General features: G+C 43.9%; 1 protein-coding gene across 2 annotated transcripts in view; it reads left to right on the forward strand.

The window, feature by feature from the left end:
- LOC139385151 (nuclear factor of activated T-cells 5-like) overlaps window positions 1-9482 on the forward strand; it is a 65052-nt gene extending 55570 nt beyond the window's left edge. Inside the window, exons 7-14 of one of the 2 annotated variants that reach the window (XM_071130233.1) lie at window positions 23-157; window positions 285-337; window positions 989-1121; window positions 1745-1813; window positions 1968-2071; window positions 2218-4192; window positions 4345-4601; window positions 4808-9482. In XM_071130233.1, coding sequence (XP_070986334.1) covers window positions 23-157; window positions 285-337; window positions 989-1121; window positions 1745-1813; window positions 1968-2071; window positions 2218-4192; window positions 4345-4583 — 2708 coding nt within the window. In that variant the 3' untranslated portion in view covers window positions 4584-4601; window positions 4808-9482. Of the gene's footprint in view, window positions 1-22; window positions 158-284; window positions 338-988; window positions 1122-1744; window positions 1814-1967; window positions 2072-2217; window positions 4193-4344 lie in introns of both variants that reach the window. The other variant, XM_071130234.1, reaches the window with a different exon arrangement.
- Window positions 9483-16716: the final 7234 nt, after the last annotated feature.

The following is a 16716-nucleotide window of genomic DNA, read 5'->3' on the forward strand; positions in this document are numbered from 1 at the left end:
TCTGTTGGTGTCCTGTCTACAGCCCAGCCTGCAGGGGTGCCTGAGATTCTGAAGAAGTCCCTCCATAGTTGCTCGGCGAGGGGGGATGAGGAGGTCTTCATCATTGGGAAGAACTTCCTCAAGGACACCAAGGTCATATTCCAGGAAAATGTGTCAGGTAGGCAGGCCTACACAACCTATTATTGTCTGAAATCCATGTCTATGGATAATGAATAATGAATAACATTTATATTTATTCTTTGACCTACCATACTAATGAAACCGTTCATTGTTTTCCCCCTAAGATGAGAAGTCTTGGAAGGCAGAGGCTGAAATTGACATGGAGCTGTTTCACCAGGTAAATAAGCTTATACTCTGCTTATTGTGGTCCTAGAATGATTCATGCTAATGATTTAACGGGGTGATTAGATAACGACGGCCATTTGGGATTTGTAGGTTCAGATGTAATCATCTTAAATTGCTAATCACTCAGGGAGGTGAATGGCCTCATTGTTTTGTCACCTAATTACTGTGAGCCACGGTGGTAAGTGTGTCTCAACAGTCCTGCATAAACCTTTGCCCTTGGGAGCCAGAGGGTCAGAGCTTCGTTAGCTAAGCCTCAATCAGTTGTCTGAGCCCTGAGGTATTAGATGTCTTTCACATGTTATTCACAATTTGTAACCAGGCAAACTATGTAAATCACCGCCACACCTTTTACTAGTCAGCAGCGTTAGAAAGGTGATGCGTGTTTGAACTAGTTAGTGACGTACGGAGTCTCCAGTTCATCGTCTGTGCCAGGATTATGTCCATTGTGGCTATGTCTCTCTTTCAACTCTACATTGTGCTGACATCGCTTGATAATTTAAACAAAGTAATTTTGCGATTGCACATGTTTTAGACGGGATGGTGACACGTTTATCACATGACTTGATGTATGTAATTATAAGACTGGGGCTACTGTACAGTTTTGTTTGCTAAGTGGATTTGTCTGTTATGCCTTTCCCCTCAGAATCACTTGATTGTGAAGGTTCCTCCATACCAGAACCCAGCCATCGTGTCTGCGGTGTGTGTGGGGATCTACGTGGTGACCAATGCTGGCCGATCCCACGACGTGCAGCCTTTTACATACACTCCAGAACCAGGTCTGTGATAAGTCCAAGTCCATGTTATTTTTTTTACACCTCCTGCGCCACATTAGGACCAAAACAGCATTTCCTCAGAGCGTGTCTTCAGCCAGTGTAAATTACAACCATTACTCTACCACCACTACTGGATTAGGTGGATATATCCTCTAGCCTGCTCTAAATTTACCATTTCAGTCCTTGGTACAGGAAGCCATGTCCACTCGAGAACAGGGGGGTATTTGTCTCCTCCTTTTTCTCTCACATCACTTCCAGTCGTTAAAACGTCCTTTGGGCACTGTGGCACGAACTATCAATGAGCGAGCAGGAAGTGACAGAGAAAGGAACTAAAACAATGAAACAAAACATGGAAGTGTAGATGATCCATCTAAAAAAAAATACCCTTCTAAATACAGTATGTACTAAACATGATACTGCCCAATAGGGCAGCGCCCTATACAAAACAGTCAAGTCATACAGATTTATTCCTTATTGTTTTTCACTCTATACAGTAACATTTCATATACAATTTTTGTATATGAAAACCTGACATGCAGACGAGGGAGAATGAGACTGGGTATGAAGAATAAGTTCATCTGATTTGCATGTCCATAACTCAACCTACTTATCTGTGTACGTCTCAGTGGACATATCTGTGAAGAAAGAAGTTCCATCTCCAGGCAAGCCCTGCCCTTTTGATCAACGGATGAAAGGTATAGTATATCTCTACCATGCTGTATCGTGTGTTCTTGTTTGTAATGCATAGGTGTGTGTGTGGGGGGGGGGGGGGGGGGGGGGGGTGTCAATGTACCGTATCTTGGCTTTCAGTTTGACAAAATTTTAACATTGTCATTCACGCACCTACAGTAATTGATGGTGCCTTGATGCCCCCAATGTTGCCTCTTGTGAAGAGAGAAGAGGTCACTCCAATGGAGGTCTCCAGCAACCTCCCTTCTGCTGGCATTTTCAAGGTAAAAGCTCTACAAATGCATTCCCAGCCTTGGCTGTGATAATGCCTCATTAAATGGTAGAATCATATCCATATGAAGCATATCGATCTTTCTCCCAATATATATAAAAAAAACTAGCAGGTGTCATCTGTTTTTTGTATTCTCAGCGAACCCCCGATGTCATGTGTTCGGTCCAGCAGACGCTGGACATGAGTTCCAACCTTCCCCCCAACAACAGCCCGTTCTCCAACTCCTTGCCGCGGTCTGCCAGTGACCCTGATGAATCCCAAACAGCAGTCTTCAACAGTGCAGAGGCCCTGAGCACCATACAGAAGCAGGATATCGCTCCCACCAACTCCTTCCCCGTGCCTGCAGACTCTCTACTCCAACCTGGGCCTCAGCAGTTCCTCCTGGAGCCCAGAGAGGGGCTGGGGCAGGACAGGGCCGGCAACAACGCTGGGGCGGTAGGGAGGCTCAGTCAACAAGTGGAGGCTCCTCAACCTGTCCCCCAGCAACACCAGCTGCCCATATTCCCCCCAGACGAGGTGGCCCAACTGGAACAAGCAGTGAGACAACTGCAGGCCAAAGGGTACTGCAGCCAGCAGCAACAGCGACAACAGCAACAGATTCAGCAGCAACAAATTCAGCAACAACAGCAGCAACAAATTCAGCAACAACAGCAGCAACAAATTCAGCAACAACAGCAGCAACAAATTCAGCAACAACAGCAACAACAAATTCAGCAACAGCAACTACAGCAACAACAGATTCAACAACAACAAATTCAGCAACAACAGCAAATTCAACAGCAACAAATTCAACAGCAACAAATTCAACACCAGCAGCAGCAACAGCAAGTGTTGGAGAACCTGCAGCAGCAGCTGTTTCAGTCACAGATGCCCATGCAATGTGGCATATTCCAGGGCGGTTCTCGAGGTGAGAACACTGAACAGCAGGGTTCCCAGCAGGGCATGGTGCAGAACCATGGTTCCCTCTTTCAGCAGGCCCAACAACAGCAGCAGCAACAACAACAACAACAGAAACAGCAGCAGCAAGCAGCACTCTTTCAGCAAGCCAATGAGATCCTCTCCATTCAGACCAACTTCCTCCATCAGACCCCTTCTCATCCCTCTCCACCCATCTTTCATAACCCCAGCCCCCTGGCTGAGGCACAGGACCCACAGGGGGCACTGTTCCACACTCAGAAGGCCTCTCCCACCCAGGAGCAGGTCCAGGCAACCCTCTTCCAGAACACCCTGACAGTGTTGAGTAGGACCAGCCTCTCCCCAGAGCAGCCCCCCTCTCCCGCCAACCTGTTCCTCCCCCAGAGTACCCTGCCCGGGCAGCTCTCCGCTAGCGGTAGCCAGCAGCAGCAGCTGGCCTTCCTCAGTGCCCTGCAGACCTCTGCCACTGAGCCCCAGTCAGTGTTCCAGGCTCAGACCCAGCTTTCCCCCATCCAGCAGGGAACTCCCATGGAGCAGCAGCAGCCATCCCAGCCTCAGCCCCAGCCTCAGCCACCTCAGCAGAACTCCATGTTTCAGAACATCTCCCCTCATCCACCTGCAAACACTCTCTCTCAGACCCAGCAGCAGCAGGCCAGCCTACTGTTTTGCAGCAACCCCCTCTCCACTCCAGAGCAGGCCCCCAGTCTGCTGTTCAGCGGCCAGGGCCAGATGCCCCCCATGAGCAGCAGCAGCCTGAACTCTCAGGAGCCCCAAAACCCCTCCATGCTGTTCTCTCAGGCCAGCATGGTGACGGTTAGCCAACAGGAATCCTCTGAGCCCATGGCCTTCCAGGACCAGAGCCAGGTGGTGGGGAACCCCTCAGAGCCTCGCCAGCAGGGCCTGTTCCAAGAGCAGCAGCCCATGCAACTGATCACCAGCTCCAACAACGGCCCAGAGCAGCCCGTCTCCCTCTTCATGCCCCAATCCAACATGGCTGCCCTGCAGGGTTGCATGGCTGCCCAGGAGCTCCCGCAGACAGGCATCTTCAGCACCCAGAATGGGGTGGCAGGCCTGCAGACCACCACCTCCTCCCCTGTGCAGCAGCCAGGGTCTCTGTTCCAGACAGCAGTCAGTGGGACCCTCAACCAGCCCAGCGAGGCCCAGCAGCCAGGCCTCTTCCTCTTTGGGATTCAGAATGGTAAGGATTCATGATTAAGATTTCTGTTCTTTTATCAAATGTCAGCTTTTTTAATATGCTCCAGATAACAGTATGCCATTGTTTGGTTTTCGATAACATTTAACATTTCATGTGGCATGTAGTCAGTGACTACCCCTTTCTTCCCCATACAGAGTGTGGCCAGCTGATAAGCTCTCCTGGAACCACTCTGTCTGATCAGATCATTGCCATCAGTCAGTCTGGTCAGAACCAGAGAGAGAGCGAGGCCCAGATCCAGTCACTGCTCAACCAGTCCATGTCTGAGTCAGGGAGCATGCAGAACAGCATGACTGCCTCCCAGAACATGGAGAAGATAGATGACCTGCTTGTTAGCCTGCAGGAGCAGGGCAACAACCTCACTCGCTCCTACTAGGCCTGCTATAGGTTTTAGGTGAATGCTCATCTCTATATAAACATTTTAAAAGTTTGGTTTGCCAATGTGTTTAAAACGGTTGCACTTTTGTTGTTCAGTTTAAACGTTTTGATGGTATCTCAGAAAGCAGGATTAACCATTTTTAATTCTAGTTCAAATTTTAATCACTGACTACTGTTTACATGCTCCCATGTCTTTAAACATGTAATTGCCCCTCCCTTTAGGAGCCCCGAAGACCCCCAGTGTGGACCCCTATTACAGACGGCAGAAGACCCCGTGTGGACCCCCATTACAGATGGCAGAAGAATGGAAACAAATTCAACAGTGGGCTCCTGTCCAAACTCCAAGTTACATGTAAGCCTCAGCGGCCTTCTTCTCCAAGGACAGTCTTCATCATGTGTAGATGCTCCACAGTGGCGCCGAACGGGGCACCAGTCCTCCACTGCATCTAAACCTGGACCTCAAAATAGGACATAGGTTGTAGTCACCCCACAACTGCAGTGTGGTCAATGTATCTCACAGCTAGTCGCCTCCAGCTGTTATTGAAACATGACACTTTGAAATGTTTGGCTAACTCATCAGTTCTCAGAGCAGCACTTTGCGGTGTGGTTTTATAAGGATGGTGGTGGAAGCTAGCGCAGCATTCTGTCTTCTCCAGGACCAGAGTGTGGGCTCACAATTGTTTATAACGCATTGTTGTCCTTTTTATACGATATTAAAAGTATTTTAGGAAATAGCAAAAGAAAATATACAATTTGTGAAAAACAAACCTTTGTAAGATATTTTGACATTAGTTCTTTCAGCACTTTACGATGCTTTCCTTTTGTGACCATTTCCTCATTAAGTTGGCCCATGCATTTAGTCGTCAGCTATTTATCTCTCCTGCTGTTTACTGGATGTACAGCTCGACTACTTTATTACTCCTGCATGTGTGTTGAGTTATGGCTTTCGTTTTTTTATTGCTCCTTTCATGAAACACCAGTTTATCTTATTGGCAGCATTCTTCCCATTACCCATTCCTGAGAATAACTCCAAGTATTTGAGTATTACAACATGGATTTCTTTCCCTGATTAGACTCTGGAGTACGAGAGATGCTCTAGATTAGGGTCAATGTGGATCAAGAAAAAAATAAATAATCCAGCCTTTAAATCATTCATTTCCAGTCTACATAATTAAATAATAGGCCTATATTTTGAATAAATCCGAATCATATATGCGTACCATATACCAGTGCGCACGGTTGTCTGATTGATGTAATTAAAGAGTATATTGTTATTTGTATCATTCTATGGCAAGTGTAGATAATGTGTTGTTTTGTAGTGATGTCTCCATGGCAGATGTTTGTATTAGCTCACGTCGGGCACGCACGAACTAGACTTATCTATAGATCAGAGAGGAGTTTTCCGTATGTTTGTCTTACTGTAAAATACCAACTCTCTTGCCTACAGTGGGCCACCCCAGGACCTGAGTCAAGGCCTCAGGTCACACCCTCCTTTTTCGTCTTCATGAATGGCCAGTTGTATGGCTCATATTGATTGGTGTGTTCATATTTGTCGTTTGAGACTAGCCATGTTTTGACAGGGAGAAAATGGTGAAAGTGACTGGAGCAGTTATTTGTTTTGCCTTGACCCTGAATGGTGGTTTGTAGTTGGATTATTAGTGTCAAGCGTGATATACAGATGTAGGATCTTAATTTGATCACTCTTTTGTTGCTGAGAATTTTCCTGCACCTCAAGAAATACAAACTTGTAGTTTTTCTTATATATATATATATTTTGTAATTTTTACCCCCAATTTCGTGATATCCAATTTGTACTTGGTCTTGTACCATCGCTGCAACTCCTGTACGAACTCGGGAGGTAAAGGTCGAGAGCCAAGGGTCCTCCGAAACTTGACCCTGCCAAGCCGCACTGATTCTTGACACTCTGCTCGCTTGACCCGGAAGCCAGCCGCACCAATGTGTCGGAGGACACACTGTACAGCTGGCGACCAAAGTCAGCATGCATGCGCCCGGCCCGCCACAAGGAGTCGCTAGAGCGCGATGGGACAAGGACATTGTGCACCGCATCATGGGTCTCCCAGTCATGGCCAGCTGTGACACAGCCTGGGATCGAACCCGGGTCTGTAGTGACACCTCAAGCGCTGCAATGCTGCGCCTCTCGGGAGGCATGTGTATTTGAGTTTTGAAAAGGTTTCTAAAGTTTGTATTTTCGACTTTTAAATTTTAGACTTGATTTACCCTAATGAAAAATGCATCAACCCCTACAAAAATGTCCATTAATTATAATCCACAGAATAATTCACATTTCCTTTTGCTGCAGGATTATTTTTCTGCTGTAGCAAACTGGTTCAAATTAAGATCCCACACCTGTACTGCTGCCAAACTGGTTTGTGCTTTTATTCTTTACTTGTGAGTATTGGGCTGAAGTGGAGCCAACAGTAAGATTGTGTCTTGTTTTTAGTCTGAATCTGAGTATACGCATGAACAAGGGGCTGGTCTCTGGTGACAACAAGAACAGCTTAGTTGAGTGCCTCCATCTTTCTCTCTTATTGTTGTTGTCTGTTAGTGTGTGTTCTTAACATCATTACCTTTTATTCACTTTAAAAACAAGCAGATTTTTAAAATGGAGAGTATTTAAACTATTTTTAGTAATGTGATTGGTGGGGCCCCATATTCCCCATCCCAGAGCTTGAGCTGTGTTCTTTTAGATATTTAAAGGGACCCTACTCATGAAGAATGAACCGTTAAGTTGCTTTGGAGAAAAGAGCTGTCTGTGATTGGCTTTCTTCAACTCTTGTGAAAAACTAGTACTTTTGTTTCCAATAGTCATGAGTATTTATGTGAATTTTTTACAAGATTTACAAATATTTTATCATATCTTTTTTACTGGTGTAGTTCTAATACATCTTTTCAGAAATCATATCTAATTTATTTGTTATTTTTTTGTCTTAGATATTGTGTCCCACAATCATCTTTGTCCTACAAATGACTTGATGTACAAGTTTGGTTCTGATTTAACTCCGTAATTGTATTAATATTAGTTATGTGGATTTGGCCCTTCCCCACCTGTTGAAACTGTAATTGGCAGTGTTCTTGTGTGACATATCTGTCAGTGAAGCTTATCTTCTCCTTCTGAGGACAGTGATACAACTTTATGGTTGAGGGAGTTCAAATGTACCATGTACACTACGAGTCACATGTACTTTCCTGTGCATTGTTTTCCTCCTTAGATAGATTTCTGTTCATATGCCAGGTTGAGATCAATTGTACAGTATGTTTGTCCAAAGCTGATAGTTTAAGTAAAACCCTTGTGATATCATTTGTGAAACCTTGAACCTGTACTGTCACATCTACAACTTATTTCACCTCTTGAATAAGGAAAGAGCAGGAAGTTATTGGACAACTATGCCAGTTATAAAGCCATACAGACAGATAAAACAGTATCTATTAAATATTTGTTAATAGGGTTTACAAAAAACTCCAAACGCAGAATGTGTTTGTTACCTCAACCCGAGCAGGTTGCTAATCAGGCCACCTTACTCAACATTGGACCAATTACAATGATAAAGTACATTCTTTATATATAGTATACATACAATATTTTGGCAGCAGCATGTTAATGTTTTGTGTTATGAATACACAATAAGCATATTGAGGGGGAAAAAAATACCTATTTTCAAATGTAACCAATGAATATCCCAAATAGTTTGAGCTTTGACAAAAGAGGAGGACTATTTGGTTCTGAGGCTACATGTTTTACATTGATGACGACATGAGTCTTTGTAATTGAGTGACGCTATACGTTATTGTGCCGGTTAAGGTTCCATTTACTGAAGACCTAAAAATGAACTACTTTTCCTACTCAACCAATGACTACAGAAATGCAGAGGTCACCTTGAAAGTTATATTTTTACCATATTTGCACCCAGACTAACCAATGATTTATGACATCACAGTGTACAGCAAATATATTTTAGAAGTATTGCTCAGTACATTGGATGATATACTTGTGCCTTGACAAACTTTTATAGTAGAGACCAGATTTATCTTGTACCAGTGTTGCCTGATTTATTCACCGCTGTGACACTATTGTCAGTGGTTATTAGCCCTTGATAACTAGTATCTTGCAAGCCATACGACTTGTGTGCTTCAAATGCCGTACAGAGATGAGTGACCAGATAAATGTATAGTGTTGTGCATCTGATTTTATTTTCATGAAAATGTTAATTGCATTTGTTGTTTAACGTCGTTGCAATTGAAGTTTTGTCTCAAACTGCTATGCAGCTTGATTCAATATAAATGTATATCTGTTACTTTTTTAATATAGATTTGATCTATCTAGCCACTCTTGATTGTTCATTGCAAAGGGGAAACTATAACGAAATATTGTAATTCTGTTAATTATTTATGTAGCTTTTTGAAATAGTATTGATACTGTGTGCCACCGGAATTGATTTTTATGATTGGGCTTATGTCAGTCAAGACGAACACAAATTTCACCTAATTCAAACAAACTTTTCATTCAGAATTTTTATCATTTTATCATGAGTGTTTTGTTTATATTGTAATTGTCATCAGTTAGTCTGTTCACACACTTCTGTTTGTGTCCCCTTAACCTGTCTGGCTTTGGTTTGATGTGAAAGTCTGCTTTATTTCCATGAGGGGTTTTTTCTGGGATAGTAGTGAACCTGTTGATAGCATTGACAGGTTATAGGTATGGGGAGTGCATATCACCTATGTGTTTTTAGCTACCATGTGAACAACCGTGAAATATTACCTTTGAAAAAATGAATCGATATAAATGTATTTTTGCTTTTGTTGGGGCATTTGTATACTCTTGCAATTATATTTATGTACACCTGCTGTTATCTATATTAATAAAGATAGATGATACGTTTTCCTTTGTCAAGTTAATTTCCACACCCTCTGATGTTTTGGTTTTGGTAAGATTTTTGTATTGATCAACTTTTGTTTTTGCTCAGGAGAGACACAAAGATGCCATGAATGAACCATACCGTGAAAGAATGGAAATGACAAAATCACAAGCACGTGAATTGAATTACGTTTGAAGAGTAACAACTAATCATCAATCAAATGCATCATGGCCTTACCCTAGTTGTCCATCTGAAACATGTTTTAACATAAGGAAAGGAGGAGAGCGAGGGAAGTAAAAAGGGAAAACATGCTTGCATGCTCAGAAACCAGATGAATATGGTCACATATTCACATGTATTTTAATATTGTGATTAGAGGTTAATAATTAGTAAATTACCCGTGTTCTTCAATGATCTAAGATCCGGGGTAGGCAGTCATTTTAAATAAGAATTTGTTCTTAACTGACTTGCCTAGTTAAATTAAAGGTTAAATAAATAAAAAATATATATAAAATGAAGACCACCCACAACAAAATAAACCCCTATGATCCCCCTGGTGGTCTGAGTGCAGTACTACTTTTGCGCAGTGTCTTCTGTGACTGATCCTCTCGAATACGCTGAGATGTCATTGCGTACAATTCAACGTCAATATTTGTGTACGTGCGTTGATCTCGCTTGGAGCTGGAGAGGGTTGAGGGCCAGGATAGAAGTAATGTGGTGTGGGGAATTGGATGGATGGAAATGGCCAAGTGATGGAAAATCTGATAGAGATGAAAGATAGGTATGCCTGAATGATGGCCGAGGGACCAGGATTGATGTAGCCACAGGTATCTAGTGCGATGGCAGGAATCTTGTGAGTGGGAGGTGTGGGAGGAGTTGACAGTAGGGAGTGATCATTACCCCATACTATGTACGGTAGGTCGGAGGGGGGAGGAGGTATCAGTGCATGGAATAGACGGGTGAGTGTTTGGAAGGGCAAAGTGGGATCAGGTGTCAGTGAATGGAGAAGAAAGGTGGGGGTTTGGAAGTGTGAAGTGGGATCAGTTTCAGGAGCTGAGTGAGCAGGTGATTGCTCGGGTGGATATGAGCGGGTATGTGGATAGTATGAATAATTGAGTGGGGGAAACTACTGAGGCTATACTTAAGAGTTCAGGGAGGAGGAAATCAGTCCCATGGTGGACGGAGGAGTGTGGGGCAATGGTGAGGAGTAGAAACAGGGCATTTAGAGTACTGAAAAGGACGCATGACTTCCAACATCTGATTTAGTATAAGCAGGCCCTGGTGAGGAGAACTATCCGCTAGGCAAAGAGGTCAGGTTGGCGTCGGTTCTGTGACACCATTGGAAGGGCGACACCTGTGGGAGAAGTGAGGTTAGAAGGGAGTGAAATTATCCAGTGTTGACGAGTGGGGATGATACAGATGAGAAGGCAGAGATGATGGTCAAAACATTTGTCCAAGTGCATAGCTCGGCAAATTTTGTCAGAGGAGGGGGAGAGAGAGAACGAGAGAGGAGCACCAGATAGGAGGGACGATGTAAATGATGCATTGAATGCACCATGGCAGAGGTGAAAAGGGCAATAGGCAAGGCTGGGTTATCTTCACCTGGGAAAGATGAGGTGTGCTATGTTATGTTTGCCCATCTTAGTGATGTACAACATCCTGATTGGTGTTGTACAACAGAGTGTGGGAGGAGGGGAACCTCCAGGTAGCTGGAAGGAGGCAGTAGTGGTACCAATCCAGAAGCCCGGGAAAGACCCAGTGAGGCCAACAAGCTATCGGCCAATAGCTTTAACATCACGTGTGAAAGATTATGGAACGTATGATTACGGCGAGGCTAACTTCCTTCCTGGAGAGCAAGGGGCTAGTATCGCCACATCAGAGTGGGTTCAGGAAGGGGCCGGGTAACTATGGACCCAGTGCTCTGCTTAGAATCAGAGGTCAAAGGCTCAGGTGAACAAGGAGAATGTTGTAGCTGTCTTTTTTGATGTGGAGAAGGTGTATGATATGATGTGGAAGGAGGGGTTGTTAATCAAGCATGATATTATGGGAGTAGGAGGAAGAATGTACAACTGGATAAAGGATTTCCTGTTTGGAAGGTCTATACAGGGGAGGGTAGGGAAGTCTATCAAATCAAATCCAATTTTAATTGGTCACATACACATATTTAGCAGATGTTATTGCGGGTGTAGCGAAATGCTTGTGTTCTTAGCTCCAACAGTTCAGTAGTATCTAACAATTCACAACAATACACACAATACATCTAAAAACAAAAGGATGGAATTAAGAAATATATCATTATTAGGATGAGCAATGTCATTGACTAAAATACAGTAAAATACAGTATATACATATGAAATGAGTAAAGCAGTATGTAAACATAATTAAACTGACTAGTGTTCCATTATTAAAGTGACCAGTGATTCCATGTCTATGTACATGGGGCAGCAGCCTCTAAAGTGTGGGGTTGAGTAACCGAGTGGTAGTAATGGCTATTTAACAGTCCGATGGCCTTGAGATAGAAGCAGTTTTTCAGTCTCTCCTTCCCAGCTTTGATCCACCTGTACTGACCTCGTCTTCTGGATGATAGCGGGGTGAAAATGCTGTGGCTCGTGTGTTTGATGTCCTTGATGATCTTTTTGGCCTTCCTGTGACATCAGGTGCTGTAGGTGTCCTGGAAAGCAGGCAGTGTAGCCCCGGTGATGGATTGGGAAGATTGCACCACCCTCTGGAGAGCCCTGCGGTTGCGGGCAGTGCAGTTGCCGTACCAGGCGGTGATACAGTCCGACAGGATGCTTTCAATTGTGAATCTGTAAATGTTTATGAGGGTCTTAGGGGCTAAGCCTAATTTATTCAGCCTCCTGAGGTTGAAGAGGCACTGTTGCTCTTTCTTCACCACACTGTCTGTGTGGGTGGACCATTTCAGGTTGCCAGTGATGTGTACTCCAAGGACCTTCTCCACTGCGGTCTCATCGATGTGGATAGGGTCGTGCACCCTCTGCTGTCTACTGAAGTCCATGATCAGCTTCTTCATTTTGTTGACATTGAGTGAGGTTATTTTCCTGGCACCCCTCCGCCAGGGTCCTCAACTCCTCCCTGTAGCCTGTCTCGTCACTGTTGATAATCAGGCCTACTACTGTTGTATCGTCTGCAAACTTTATGATTGAGTTGGAGGTGTGAGTGGTCACAAAGTCAAGGATGAACAGGGAGTACAGGAGGGGACTGAGCATGCACCCTTGTTGGGGCCCTGTGTTGAAGATCAGCGTAGTGGAGATGATGTTTCCTACATTCACCACCTGGGGGTGGCCCGTCAGGAAGTCCAGGACCCAATTGCATAGGGCGGGGGTCAGACCCAGGGCCCAAGCTTGATGGGTACTATGGTGTTGAAGGCTGAGCTATGAACAGCATTCTTACATAGGTATTCCTCTTGTCCATATGGGAAGGACAAGGCAGCTAGCTACCTGGTGGATAATGGTACACCGCAGGGGAGCGTAATTAGGCCTTTGTTGTTTTCATTCACGATCAATGATGTACTCTCAGGTACGGCCGGATATTGGGAGGTTGTTATTTGCAGATGATGGCGCCTTATGGAAGAGGGGAAGAAATGTGCCATACAGTACATAATCAGGAAGGTACAGGAGGCAATTGATGAGGTAGAGCGGTGGGTATTAATGTGGGGAGTCAGGTTTTCTGTAGAGAAAACTCAGTGTTTTTTACCAGGAGGAAGGTGGGTGATGAGGTATGCTTGAGGTTACAGTATATTCGAGAAACTTGGTGACGGTGGGGGCGTTCAGGTTCCTTGGGGTATACTTTGACACTAGACTGACCTGGGCAGAACAGAGAGAGAGAGTGGTGGGAAAGTGTAAGAAGTTGCTAAATGTGATGGGCTGTCTGATGGTGAAGAAGTGGGGGGCGTTCCTCATTGAGGACCATGTACTGTATGTTGCATTGATCTGATCTGTAATAGACTATGGCAGTATAGCATATGGTTCGGCAGTCCGGACCTCATTGGAAAGTCTAGATGTCATAGAGGGGCAAGGAATATGGAGTGGGGCGTTTCGGACCTCCCAAGTGTCTGCACTACAGGTGGAGATGGAGGACATGCCATTGCAGATTAGGAGACAGCAGCTGAATTATTGGGTCAACCTACAGGGACATGGGCTGTCTTATCCTGCGAAAGGGATTTTACAGGTATGCTGGGAACATGAGCGAGGACAGAACACAAGCTTTGGGTGGGTGGGTAATATTCAGGCGAGGGAGATGTTTGGAAGGGAGTTTTGTACAACGGTAGCTATTCCTGTAAACCCTGCAAATCAAATCAAATTTTATTTGTCACATACACATGGTTAGCAGATGTTAATGCGAGTGTAGCGAAATGCTTGCGCTTCTAGTTCCGACAATGCAGTAATAACCAACAAGTAATCTAGCTAACTATTCCAAAACTATTACCTTATAGACACAAGTGTAAGGGGATAAAGAATATGTACATAAAGATATATGAATGAGTGATGGTACAGAGCAGCATAGGCAAGATACAGTAGATGGTATTGAGTACAGTATATAAATATGAGATGAGTATGTAAACAAAGTGGCATAGTTAAAGTGGCTAGTGATACATGTATTACATAAGGATGCAGTAGATGATATAGAGTACAGTATATACGTACAGTGCCTTGCGAAAGTATTCAGCCCCCTTGAACTTTGCGACCTTTTGCCACATTTCAGGCTTCAAACATAAAGATATAAAACTGTATTTTTTTGTGAAGAATCAACAACAAGTGGGACACAATCATGAAGTGGAACGACATTTATTGGATATTTCAAACTTTTTTAACAAATCAAAAACTGAAAAATTGGGCGTGCAAAATTATTCAGCCCCCTTAAGTTAATACTTTGGAGCGCCACCTTTTGCTGCGATTACAGCTGTAAGTCGCTTGGGGTATGTCTCTATCAGTTTTGCACATCGAGAGACTGACATTTTTTCCCATTCCTCCTTGCAAAACAGCTCGAGCTCAGTGAGGTTGGATGGAGAGCATTTGTGAACAGCAGTTTTCAGTTCTTTCCACAGATTCTCGATTGGATTCAGGTCTGGACTTTGACTTGGCCATTCTAACACCTGGATATGTTTATTTTTGAACCATTCCATTGTAGATTTTGCTTTATGTTTTGGATCATTGTCTTGTTGGAAGACAAATCTCCGTCCCAGTCTCAGGTCTTTTGCAGACTCCATCAGGTTTTCTTCCAGAATGGTCCTGTATTTGGCTCCATCCATCTTCCCATCAATTTGAACCATCTTCCCTGTCCCTGCTGAAGAAAAGCAGGCCCAAACCATGATGCTGCCACCACCATGTTTGACAGTGGGGATGGTGTGTTCAGCTGTGTTGCTTTTACGCCAAACATAACTTTTTGCATTGTTGCCAAAAAGTTCAATTTTGGTTTCATCTGACCAGAGCACCTTCTTCCACATGTTTGGTGTGTCTCCCAGGTGGTCTGTGGCAAACTTTAAACGACACTTTTTATGGATATCTTTAAGAAATGGCTTTCTTCTTGCCACTCTTCCATAAAGGCCAGATTTGTGCAATATACGACTGATTGTTGTCCTATGGACAGAGTCTCCCACCTCAGCTGTAGATCTCTGCAGATCATCCAGAGTGATCATGGGCCTCTAGGCTGCATCTCTGATCAGTCTTCTCCTTGTATGAGCTGAAAGTTTAGAGGGACGGTCAGGTCTTGGTAGATTTGCAGTGGTCTGATACTCCTTCCATTTCAATATTATCGCTTGCACAGTGCTCCTTGGGATGTTTAAAGCTTGGGAAATATTTTTGTATCCAAATCCGGCTTTAAACTTCTTCACAACAGTATCTCGGACCTGCCTGGTGTGTTCCTTGTTCTTCATGATGCTCTCTGCGCTTTTAACGGACCTCTGAGACTATCACAGTGCAGGTGCATTTATACGGAGACTTGATTACACACAGGTGGATTGTATTTATCATCATTAGTCATTTAGGTCAACATTGGATCATTCAGAGATCCTCACTGAACTTCTGGAGAGAGTTTGCTGCACTGAAAGTAAAGGGGCTGAATAATTTTGCACGTCCAATTTTTCATTTTTTGATTTGTTAAAAAAGTTTGAAATATCCAATAAATGTTGTTCCACTTCATGATTGTGTCCCACTTGTTGTTGATTCTTCACAAAAAAATACAGTTTTATATATTTATGTTTGAAGCCTGAAATGTGGCAAAAGGTCGCAAAGTTCAAGGGGGCCGAATACATTCGCAAGGCACTGTATGCATATGAGATGAAAATGTAGGGTATGTAAACATTATATTAGGTAGCATTGTTTAAAGTGGCTAGTGATATATTTTACATCATTTCCCATAAATTCCCATTATTAAATGGCTACTCCCGCATGGCTACTCCCGCCTCCAGTAGTTGACCTAGAAGTATTGGAGAGACTAGGGAAAGATAGGGAGGGTGTTGATCCATCTGATTTGTTAAAGAGACATCTGGATACTGTGTATCAAGATTTTGTGGGCATTTATACAGATGGTTCAAAAGATCCAAGGACAGACACACTGGGTCAGCATTTGTAGTGCAGGAATGTGGGGTGGCAGTCAGGAAACGTATTACAGATCATCTGGCTGTATATACGGTAGAGCTGATGGCCATATTGTTGGCCTTGCAGTGGGTTAAAGAAGTCAAGCCAGACAGAGGAGCTACAGTATATGCTCCGATTCATGTGCAATGTTGATGAGTCTTCAATCCTTTAGATCACGTAGCAGACAATACCTGCTTAATGATGTACTACAAGCCCATTGCAGGATTAGATAAATGGGTATACAAATAAGATTTACTTGGGTCCCAGTCCATGTTGGGGTGGAGGGGAAAGAGACAGTTGATGTACTGGCTAAAGAAGCACTTTGTTCAGGGATGTTGATGTTGGAGTTTCAATGAGCAAGGCAGAGGCAAATCCCCTGATATGGACAGTGATGATGCAGAGATGGCAGGAGCAGTGGAATAGAGATACTAAGAGCAGGCATTTATTGCAAGTACAGAAGAAAGTCGGGGAGGGGAGGACGGCAGGAATGGACAAAAGAGAGGAGGCTATTTTTAGATTAAGGCTGGGACACAGCCAGTTGAATAAGACTTTACATTTGGTAGGAAAACCTCCAACAGGAAAGTGTGATTATTGCCAGGAGATAATTGTGGACTACAGGAAAAGAAGGGCCGAGCACGCCCCCATTTTCATTGACGGGGCT

The sequence above is a fragment of the Oncorhynchus clarkii genome, chromosome 26, assembly GCF_045791955.1.
Source record: "Oncorhynchus clarkii lewisi isolate Uvic-CL-2024 chromosome 26, UVic_Ocla_1.0, whole genome shotgun sequence".
NCBI lineage: Eukaryota > Metazoa > Chordata > Actinopteri > Salmoniformes > Salmonidae > Oncorhynchus > Oncorhynchus clarkii.